The 12,336-nt window shown below is 31.8% G+C and overlaps 1 protein-coding gene across 2 annotated transcripts in view; it reads left to right on the top strand.

Moving 5' to 3' along the window:
• The first annotated feature begins 335 nt into the window (after window positions 1-335).
• LOC142318311 (uncharacterized) overlaps window positions 336-12,336 on the top strand; it is a 38,594-nt gene continuing 26,593 nt past the window's right edge. For both annotated transcript variants that reach the window (XR_012754873.1, XM_075354882.1), the window contains exons 1-2: window positions 336-477; window positions 5,736-5,869. Coding sequence is in view for 1 of the 2 variants with exons in the window: in XM_075354882.1 (XP_075210997.1) it covers window positions 453-477; window positions 5,736-5,869 (159 nt within the window). In the remaining variant the exon portion in view is untranslated. The remainder of the gene's footprint in view (window positions 478-5,735; window positions 5,870-12,336) is intronic.

Genomic DNA, 12,336 nt, shown 5'->3' with positions numbered 1-12,336 from the left:
ATAGCGAAAGAATTGCTATTTGTAATAAGTTACAATTTTAAAATGAAATTAAAGATTTGGAGAAACAGTATTACTCTGTCGACGAATTTTGAAATAATAGGAATTAAAACATTTTAAAAAGGCCCTAAATATTTTGCATCTCCATTCAACGTGCACAAATAAGTGCCCAAATAATTTTCATTGACGCCTTCTGAGTTGTGATTTATTTAGTAGTTCTTTTATATATTTAATATTTGTATGTGTTTATTTAAAAATAAATTCAGCAAATTATTTTTTAAATTAAAATGCCAATTTTTGGGGCCTATCCGTAGAAAATTTATTTCTTACATTCTGCGTTTGTTACGTTGAGAATAGTGGATTTGAATCTGCTGTTATTTGTTATTTAGTAAAGATTAGTTATTGTTTGTGACTATTTTGCGCCAAAAGTCGTTCGTAATTTTTTGTGTTTGGTTATGGTTTTTACTGTGTCGCAAATGGGTAAGGGCTAATAAATTAATTTTATTATTAGTTTTAGTTTCGTCAAGGTACAAGTATTAGTATTAAAGTAAAGTATTTGTTGTCGGTATACAGTATCTGTTCGATTAGATTCACATTGTGGAAATAAATGTACGTATTGAAGATTGTCAGTTTTCATTATCTGTGTGTATTCAAATTAGAAAACTAGAGTAAATTGTAAAAGGTATATTTTTTAATCCCTATATATAAACCGTATTTTAGTGCACGTGAAGTATTTGAATGTCATTATATTATTGATTTAATGACTACAGTAGAGTTAACATGGTTGTAATTAATGTCGAACGTTTCTTATATTAGTTGTACTAAGTCATTTTTCCGTGAAAGTTATTATTCATGGGAACTTGGCTTGTATTTACCATGAAATAAATTATTAGACTTAGTCTAAAATGATTAGTTTGATTATTATTATTAATCTTAGTAATAAAATTATTATTACTGGCCGGATTATAATTTATAATAATGATCACTTCTGAATTCAGTTTTACATAATTTTATTTTAAAGACCTTTCTTTGTAAGTTGTGCTTATTAGTTGGATAGTGTTACTTTATTCATTGGAGGCCACTTTTCATTGTGCACTTTGTGTGCGAGAGAGATAGACTGATAGGACATGTGGAACAGTTAGATAATATTCCTTTATGAAAATATCTCTTTTAGCTCTGTATACTTACATACATGCAGCACATTGTCAGAGTTGTTACAACTTTTTAGAATAGTTAATAGCACAGTAAGTCAGCCTATGCACACAGCAATATGCCACCTGCTATAACTGCAGAAGTTCTGGAGAATGGTAAGAATGTTTAACTTGCTCTACAGATTACCTCTTGAACATTGCCGTCAGTGATTTGAATTTTACAGTTATTACTTTCAGGAATGTTGTAAGCTAACTGCTTTGGTGTTATTAAATTAAAAGAATCAGACCATGAAATACACTTTCATTGTTATTGCTGTCAGTCTTTCTGTGGGCATGAGGTCCTATGTTGTGTTAATTTTAATGGTGAAGTTTACGCTTTCCCCACCATGGCTCTGTGAGAAGTCAAACATTGATATTGGTGTTCAGTCACCCATCTCCGTGTCATTATTTGGTGATAAAACTTAAATTGTGAATTTTATTGTACCTTAATCCAGCCTTGTATGGTTGAGAGAATGTTGGTTTCAGCAAGACGGCAGTACTAATACTGTCATATTGGTAATTAAGCTATAGTCATATGTAAGAAATCTGGCCATCACTAGATCTAAAATATTGTTGATAATCAAAATCCTCGAGATCTTACATGAACAGGTTCTTTTTAGGGGCTGTTAGAAAAAATATAACTTTTTAAAGAATTTCTATACATGATCAGAAAAAGTGAAATTTCAAACATTGTTACACCATTATTATGGAAAATGACTGGCCATAAATTTCACAAAATTGATAAGAATGTTTCCATTAGAAAAAAATAATTGTCATTATCCAGTGTGAAATTTAAAATATATATTTGAATATTTTTGTAATTTGAGTCATAATATGAAAAAAATACTTCTAATTTGTTTTATTGAAATTTGGCTTCCATCTCTTTTTAAAAACATATATTAACTTATACCTGATGCAACAGCATAAACCTAATTATTTAAAATTTGTAATAATTTTTATAGAAAAGCAACAAATAAAAATTAAAAAAAAATAACTTGTCAAGTGATATTCACCCAAATTACGTTATTAAAAATATTATTTATTGATACTGTGGAACTAGTGAGTGAAAATGCACTTTGGAAATTATTCCTTTACTTTTCTGTAAACAGTGAAATGTTTTAATGTAACCACATAACTCTAGTGAAATAAAAAACAAATGTTATTTTCTCCTTCTATGAATCATGAAACCTGGCCGATAGTGAGGGGGCTTGAGAGCCAGACCAAGGAATGATTACTGAAAGAAGGCAGCAGTTAAGGACATAGGTCAGGACGACTTAAATGGCCATATCATCATCATTCAATCTTCTGAGTACTGCGCAGCTGAAAGCAATGGAAAACTACAGCTGCTTTATTTCCTAGAAAATGTAGCACTCTGCATTTTCATATAACAAAGATGGAGATGCCTTCCTTGGTAAAATATACCAGAGGTAAACTAGTCCCCCATTTGGATCTCCAGGTGGGGACTACTAAGGAAGGGGTCACCAGAAAATTAAAAAATAACATTGTCGGAGCATGGAATGTTAGAAGTCTAAAAAAGGTTGGTAGGTTAGAAAATTTAAAGAGTGAAATGGATAGGATAAATGTAGATGTAGTAGGAATTAGCAAGGTTCGTTGGGAAGAGGAAAACGACTTTTGGTCAAGTGATTTTAGAATAATTAACTCAGGTTCAAGTAATGGGCAAGGAGTAGGTTTTTTTATTCAACAAAAAGAGGGAAGAAGTAGAGTATTTCAAAATGCATAGCGATCGTCAATTAAACACATAAAAGGGGATGAAAATTTAATAATAGTTGGAGATTGGAATGCAAGCATTGGAAAAGGCAAGGAAGGGAATATAATGGGTGAATACAGGCTGGGCAAAAGGAGTGAAAGAGGGGACCGACTTATAGTGTTTGCACAAAGTATAATTTAGTAATTGCCAAAACCCAACTTAAAAATCATAATAGAAGAATATACACATGGAAAAAGCCAGGTGACACTGCAAGATATCAGATTTATATCATGGTTAAGCAAAGATTTAGAAATCAACTTGTTAACTGTAAAGCTTACCCTGGAGCAGACATTGATAGTGACTATAATTTAGTGATAATGTAGGTTGAGGTTTAAAATCCTGAAGAAAGGGTTTCAGATGAATTGATGGAATTTAGAGAAGCTGGAGGAAGAGGAGAAAGAAGTTTTTTGAGGAGGACATCGCAAGAAGTTGGAGTAAAAAAGATAAGGTAGAAAATGTAGAAGAAGAATGGGAGAATGTTAAAAAGGAAATTCTTAAATCATGCAAATTGAACATAGGCAGAACAAAGAGAACTAGCAGAAAACCTTGGATTTCAGGCTATATATTGCAGCTGATAGATGAATGTAGATAATATAAGAATGCTGGTGAAGAAGAAAGTAGAAGGAATTATCAACAATTAAGAAATACTATAAACAGGAAGTGCAAACTAGCGAAAGAAGAGTGGATTAAAGAAAAGTGTTCAGAAGTGGAAAGAGAAATGAACATTGGTAAAATAGACTGAGTATACAAGAAAGTTAAGGAAAATTTTGTTGTACATAAATTAAAATCTAATAATGTGTTAAACGAAAATGGTGCACCGATTTGTGATATGAAAGGCAAAGTCGATAGGTGGTTGGAATGAAGAGTTATATGGAGGAAATAAATTAGAAAATGCTGTTATAGAGGAAGTCGAAGAGGATGAAAGGGGAGAAACATTACCAAGATCTGAATATAAGAGAGTATTAAAAGATTTGAATGGCAGAAAGGCTCCTGGAATAGAGGGAATGCCTGTTGAATTACTGCGCAGTGTAGGTGAGGAAGCGATTGATAGCTTACACACCACAAAGTGGTGTGTAATATTTGCAGAAAAGGGGAAGTTTCATCAGACTTCAAAAAGAGATTTAGTCATGATACCAAAGAAAGCAGGAGCAGATGAATGTGAAGAATACAGAACAATTAGCTTAACTAGTCATGCATCAAACATCTTAACTACAATTCTGTACAGAATTGAGAGGAGAGTGGAAGCAGTGTTAGGAGAAGACCAATTTGGTTTCAGGAAAAGTATAGGGACAAGGGAAGCAATTTTAGGGCTCAGATTAATAATACAAGGAAGATTAATGAAAAACAAACCTACCTACTTGGCATTTATAAACCCTAGAAAAGGCATTCGATAATGTAGACTGGAATAAAATGTTCAGCATTTTAAAAAAATTAAGTTTAAAATACAGAGATAGAAGAATGATTGCTAACAGTTACAGGAACCAAACAGCAACAGTAATAATTAAAGAACATAAGAAAGAGTGTCCAACAAGGATTTTCCCTGTCCCTGTTACTTTTTAATCTTTACATAGCACTAGCAGTTAAGGATTTTAAAGAACAATTTAGATCCAGAGTAACAGTACAAGGTGAAAAGATAAAGATGCTTTGATTTGCTGATGATATAGTAATTGTAGCTGAGAGTAAAAAAGATTTAGCAGGAACAATGAACGGTATGGATGAAGTCCTACACAAGAACTATCGCATGAAAATAAACAAGAACAAAGCAAAAGTAATGAAATGTAGTAGAAATAACAAAGTTGGACCACTGAATGTAAAAATAGGAAGAGAAAAGATTATGGAGGTAGAAGAATTTTGTTATTTGGGAAGTAGAATTACCAAAGATGATGAAGCAGGAGCGATATAAAATGCTGAATAGCACAGGCGAAACGAGCCTTCAGTCAGAAATATAATTTGTTTGCATCAAAAATTAATTTAAACGTCAGGAAAAGATTTTGAAAGTATATGTTTGGAGAATAGTTTTTATATGGAAGTGAAACTTGGACGATCGGAGTACCTGAGAAGAAAAGATTAGAAGTTTTTGAAATGTGGTGCTATAGAAGAATGTTAAAAATCAGATGGGTGGATAAAGTGACAAATGAAGAGGTATTGCAGCAAATAGATGAAGAAAGAAGCATTTGGAAAAATATAGTTAAAAGAAGAAACAGACTTATAGGCCACATACTAAGGCATCCTGGAATAGTCGCTTTAATGTTGGAGGGACAGGTAGAAGGAAAATATTGTGCAGGCAGGCAGTGTTTAGAGTATGTAAAACAAATTGTTAGGGATGTAGGATGCAGGAGGGGGGTATACCGAAATGAAACGACTGGCACTGGATAGGGAATCTTGGAGAGCTGCATCAAACGAGCCAAATGACTGAAGACAAAAAAAAATGTACATTAATTATATTAGTGATCATTTTTAGCAAGTGTACATATTTATACCTACTTAGTATATTAAACCTCTGCTAAAAGAATAGAGTACTATAAATAAAATGACTTTGATGCAGAATTGTATAAAGTTGAATGATGGTTGCAGGTTGATTGAATAAATAGTGTAATATTTAGGTCATTCAATAAATGCTATTGGCATTTTATTCTCACTGATGTGTAAATTTAAAAAGTTGTATATATGTTTCATTGTTTAAAAACTGTTTCCTGATTACATTGATTGTATTATACTCTAAATTAAAAATCTGACTGTATTCTTTGTTAAAAGTTTTTATTACATTTCACATATTTTAGATGACACTGCCAGGGCTTCATTAGATCAGTGTATTCGAGAGGCTGTGTTTGATGTGGCTCATGCAAGAAAAGTGTTTTGTACTAAGGCTACTAATTATTATTGGAAATCATTGTTGGTGGAAGTAAATTCAGTTGTAAGTCAGTTGCTGTATTATGTAATACATTAATTTTATCTTTTTGTGTAAAAATATATAAATTTTAATGCAATGTTCTATATAGTTACTTAGCTGTGCCTTATTTATTTTTCTTTTAATCATTCTTATAACTGCACTTTGAATATAATGTATTATGAATGATACACTATATATCCATATAGAATGATAGTGATTCACTATCAGTGAAAAGAGTATTTCTAAAAAAAATGGAAAAAATGTTTTTCTTTATAATTAAAATTAAATAAAAAATTATTATTTTTTTTTAATATGTAAATTGTTTACAAGATGACATGTTCTCATTTTTTATTTTAGATTTAAAGGAACTGGTTTATTAAAGTTGGCTTAGGTTATTGGCATTTTATTTTCATTGAACACCATTAATTTCTAACATGCTGCTCTTGAAACGTTTTATGAAAGCAGCTGACTTTGTGGAATGTAGCTTATAAGTCAGGCAGGATCACCAAATCTATTCCAGCCTCAAAAAAAAGTTTTCATGAATTCGAAATCACTTCATTGCTGTTTGAAGAAGTGTACACCCTTTATTAATAGTATGTAGGAAAAAATAAAATAATTACCATATACTTACTTTTAAACTCTACTGTATTCTATCAAATAGGAGTTCAATACTTATTAAATCAATCAATCCTTGTGCTGAAAAATAATACCTAAATAACAAAATTTTATTCTTTATTAAGTCGGCCCTGATACTGCTTGAACCAGGTGCAGGTTAGATTCCCTTCACATCTTGTAATATATTTGATGAAAAAAAAACACCTTCTGGATTATACTGAAACTAAATTGAACTTTTATTTTCAGGCTAAGCATTAACTTCATCTGACATATTAGGTAACAATATATTTTGCTGAGTTACACTTAAAAAAAAAAAAATTAAATAACTTAATAAGTAAAAAGATTATTGTATAAAGAAGTTCTCCCTTTGTGTTATTTTTCCTAATATTTCAATATTAATAATATTTTTCCCTGATATTATGCCATCAAAGTTTAGGATTACCAGCGCTCTCATCAATTTACATTCTGTGATTATTTTTTTTTGTAAAACGGATTTTAATTAAGTCAGTCTGTTTCTGTAGTTCCTAAGGTACATAATTCTGTACTTGTCAAACTTGATTTTAAGTCTTGCTCAACTCTATATCAGATCTTGTGTTGACTTTATTTTTTTTTATTCATATTCATGAACTTGTTTACGTCATTTTTATTCAGAATATCATTATCGAAATAAAAGTAAAAAAAATGAGTAGTTTTGGATTACCTATCCATGCCATTACAGGCCGTTCTTACAGATTCTTACTGTGGTTGTGTTTAATATGTGTAATTGTCTAGATTACGTCAGGTGAAATCACATTGTCTTTGCCTTCCATTAGGCAGACTCCATGCAATATACCACTTCAGAACATAATGAATGGGATATAAATATTATACAATAAAAATAACAAAACATTAAGAAAGAAGCAAACAACACATTTTACAATAGCATGTACACACACTATTCTAGATCCCTATTTTTGAGAGAGGAATACAAATGTTTATACACATGTCCATGCATACACTGTAAACATCCATATTTATAAAAATAAGTACATTTATGTTAACAATCACATGTGAACCTATGAACTGACTTCCCACACACTTCAAGTAAGTAGTAAATATTCATAATTTTGTTACATAAATTGTTATTGCAAGTCTTGAAATAACAAGATGTGTACAACATTAAAATTTATTTACTTATTTAAAATGTATGAAAATTGTGTTTACAAAATATGTCACTTAATAATAAATGCCCAGCCATCAAATGTATCTACTGTATGCAATTGGACTACAGTTTATCGGCCTTTGTCACTCTATGAAAATAACCTGTCACCTCTTCAGATGTAGCGTTATAAAATAAAAAACAGTTTTATAATATACATTGATAATATGAGGGAAAAATTTATAAAATTGATAGAAAAAAAAATCTTATATTAGATAACTAAGGAAACCTCCTAATCACCAAGAAAATTAAGAAAGACTAATAGATATTACAGTTATCTTCTCCTGTAACTTTTCATTTACAAAATAAACATACTTACTGATTGAAAGAATCTCAGCTGACACTATTACTTAAAGCGCAACAAAAAACACATTACATTTGTAATGTCAATAAAATGAATTTAAGTCATTCTTTGATTTCAACATGGTAACTGTTCCTTCATTCACCTTTCTCAACTTTACAAGACTCATGTTGTCTACCCAGAAATGACATTTTGTTTTCCTTCAGAAGCTTCCCAGCCTTAACATACAATTAGTGCTGATTTATAGTAAGTGATTTATTTATGTATATTTGCCACCATCTTGTATCCCAATCCACTATGGTAAGGTTTCATTTATGTGATCACCTCTAAACATCTTAAAAATTGATTATGATAACTGGAGAAGCACTGATAGAAGGCTTCTTCAATCTGTGGCAGCAATCAACATCTCAGACCTATAACCTACTCCCAGAATTTCACCACATTCATAGATGTCTTCAGAACATTTCCTCGTTTATGTGAATCACCGAAAATTTCAAGAGTATTCTTTGTTGATTACTGCTCTTGACTCCACCTCTGCTCTATTTGTTAAAGGGGTGTTCTGTTTCTATAGCTGCTCTATCAGCTCTTTTTTGACATTTAAAAATTTTGTTTTACATGAAATCAAATACAATAATAGTTTAAGCAGTTTAACTGACTGTTTTTCACTCACTCTGGCATAGAAATTTTAAAGATTTTTTACGTAGTAATTAGTTTGAATCTATACTAATCCATCTTTTTGAATCGCATAGCACAGTTACTTGATTGATTATTCATTTTTCATTTAATGAATCAATTAAAGCAAATTACAGGCCATGCAGAACGGCAATCAATCTATGAAAAATGTGTCAGAATATCCAAAGTGTAATTTACTTAAATGTTTACTTTTAAATTTGTTTAAATCGCAAATAAAGAAAATCCAAACTTGACAAGTCAAAAAAAAAAATTCAACAGTCTTCTTGATTGGTTATTGTACTGATTGATTTTACGACACATTCACAAAATAACACATAACTCACAAATAATTCAACTGACAAATCACTACATTATCATCAGTAACACTATAATAACGACAAACAAAGTAAAATATTTGTTTAATTTGAAAATTAGATTGATTTGGTTTTATACTTATTGCCTTTTTACAATAGTTTTACTGGAGGGGGATATTCAAAGTTTAAAAAGATACAGCTTAGAAATTGTTATTGCTCAGCTTACGTTTAAACTTTATTCCATTCATTTAAATAAATTAATAATTATTTATTTTTTATATAAATTATTTTTTTTGCAATTTTCTAAATAGTGGGAACACCTGTATCAGGTATTTGTGCTAAAACTGAATAAAAAAACCTTTTTTAAATGTAAGATGTTTATTTTTGTAAGTAGTTAATTAATTTTAAATAAGTTAATGTTTAAAAGTTATCAATAATATACTTTACAGTGATTTAATTATCCCTTTTTGTTGATTAATTTTTTTTCTATTTAATATTATAAATTGTAAAATTATAGTTAATATATGGTTCTGATTTATTTGTAATAGTGTTGATTGATTGTTAGAAGTAAATATTTATTCACATTAAGGCAGGTATGTCGAAGAAAATAGGAATATATAAAGGATTTATTCATGATATTTCTAAATGTTAAAAGGGCTGGTGACAGAGCAGTCACACAGAGAGAATTAAAAAGATTGAAGATAGAGAAGAAAGTTATAGACGTGGTAAAACACCACTTATCTCACTTTATTGTATAAGAGTGACAATCTGTGATTAGACAAATGAAGAATATTTTCAGATTAAAATCTATTTAAGATAGCGAAGAGTACTATCGCCCATAAATTATGAGTGATATGTTACATATTGTCTCCAAATGACATTGATGGCAGGTTACATTTTAAAACCTTGTGGTAGTCCAGTCCTGAAAAGGGCCATTTGTGCATTTTTTGAGGTTGCCCTGAAAAGGGCTGTTGGGTCTGGAAGCTGGTCTTCAGCGATGTCGGCTTGGCTGTAGTCAGGGAGTTGCAGCTCGTTCATTGGAATCAAATTGAGCTCAGCAGTAGCTGGGTCTCTAGTACAGCGTGACAGTGGTGGCCCCCAGAGCCCCACAGTGTCGGGCTAAGGTGGTTCTCCCTGAGCAGTCCCACACTGGACCCGCCAGACAGGGCGCATGAAAGCCTAGCGAGCTGGGGCGGGAAGGTAGTGTCTGTGCCCAGTGGGTCGGCCAGGCCTGCTACTTCAGCAGGGATGTTGGCATGTTGAGCTGGCTAGGGAACATCTTCTTTCATCGTTTGCTTCTTCTCCAGGCAGTGGTCAGCGAGGAATTGAAAATTCACTCTGCCATTTGCTTTTTATATGCGCCTGTGATTGGTGGGGCTGCAGCGCCACTGTGGTGGGAGTAGTTATGCAATCAGTTAGGTTGATGTGGTGTGGTGCTTGTGCTGGCGTATATGTATACTGTACCCCCACTGGCATCTGAGCTGCTAGTGTTGTGTTTTGCTGATATGAAGCATCCACTAAATAATAATCATTTTGATACTAGTGAGGAGAATGCTGAAATGTTTTCCTTGAGCTAAGTAATGCTGATTATACTACAAGCGTTCACTACTATCAATGGTTGAAGAACTTCATAGAGGCAACATTGGCATTTTAGATCATGTTTTTCATAGATGAAGCGTGGTTTCACCTTAGTAGATACATTAGTAGAACTACTGGATTTGGGGTACTAAAAACCCATATGTTTTCTTTGAATTTTCCTTCCCTACACCCTAAAAAAATAGGCATATGGTGTGCAGTTTCAAGGTGATGAATAATAGGACTACTGCTGCCGCCTGCCAAGAAATTATCTAAAAGTTCATAACCTTACACAAGAGGATGAGTTGGACTGCTGGTTGCAACAGGACAGTGCCATTTGCCATACAGCTTGCTCTTCTTTGAAGATGATAACAGGATTTTTTTGTTAGAAGGATTATTTCCAAAGGATTGTGGCCTTAAAGATTCGCTAATCTGACTAGTCCATACTTCTTTCTGTGAGGGTTACTTAAATTGCTTATAGGAACAATCCACATATCCTGCAAGAATTGAAGACAAACATACTAACTAGGAAATAGGGTGCAACTAACAAGAATAGCAAAGAACATGGTCAAACGTGTTGACAGGTTCTTAGAAGTAGATGGACATCATTTTCAACACCTTCTGTAAATTATTGTGTAAGTGTTTGCTAATATTATTTATAGAGTAAAATAAGAAATGGGACCCCATTTAAGTTGAACAACCCGGTATAGAAAAGAGAAGAAAAGATGTAAAGAAGAGATACCATTCTGTACATCATTTGCTGATTAGATTAATGTATGAGAAATTCATAAGGATCAGAAAAAAAAATTAAGTCAGTACAAAAACAAACAAGGCAATAGTACAATCAGAGTGAATAAAACGATTGTTTAGAACTAGATTGGAAAGTAATAAACCTGGATTAGCACATTTAGGAACTGATAGCAGATGGTGGAAGAGTAGTTGAATTTGGAGCAGATATCAAAGGCAAATCTGTAAATTTGTTAAGACATTCTGTGAAAGATTTTTGGTGTGTTGAGAAATATAAGCAGCTTTTGCATAAGAGATAATACTTTCCTGTTTTGACATCTGCATTTAGGACACGTATTGTAAATAGAAGAGATAGGTGCAAGCTACAAAAAAATCAATGAAATTTTTGAGGAGCCCAGTTGAGAAAACTAAACGGGATAGAGTGAGAAATAAAGAGCTCATAGAGAAGTCTGTGTATGTAGTTTGCTGCAGGGAGAAGCTAAAACAAAGTAAGTGTTATTTATTGTGATGGTCTGTAATAAAGATTATTTAAATTATAAACATTTAAACAACCAACTGATTTTGTTAAATAACAGTTTTAATAATTTGTTTCAAAATACTTTCAACCATTCTTGTGAGCTCCTTAGACGCTGCAATTTTCACCTCCCCCTCCCACCACCAGATTATGTTCTTGGTGGCAGTTTTTTTTAAAATTATTTTTCAATACATGGATTGTTCAGTAATTAAAGAGACAAATGGCAGCAGTGAAAAAATTATCAATAGAATAAACAAACTTACATTCAAGTTGGACCCCTGATATAGAAAATATCTCCCTTCTTCAAAAATAATTCATTATTATAGCCTCTTTTTTTATTCAAAATGTTGGCTTCGCTTGAAATGTGAACTGTGGAAGAACAGTGTGTTGTGATAAAAAAATTTATCACACACTGTTAGTTTTAGGTGTAAAACTAACCAAAATTCATTATCAGATGTTAAAACAGCACGATATAAGTGCAATTTTTTATAAGTGGATTGAATAGTTTAAGACGCTTTGAAAAATCGCATTAATGGTCTTATTTGCAAGGACAAA

The sequence above is a fragment of the Lycorma delicatula genome, chromosome 1 (assembly GCF_047948215.1).
Source record: "Lycorma delicatula isolate Av1 chromosome 1, ASM4794821v1, whole genome shotgun sequence".
Classification (NCBI taxonomy): Eukaryota; Metazoa; Arthropoda; class Insecta; order Hemiptera; family Fulgoridae; genus Lycorma; species Lycorma delicatula.
Note: the sequence above shows the minus strand (reverse complement) of the source record. Positions and strands in the feature narration are given on the sequence as shown.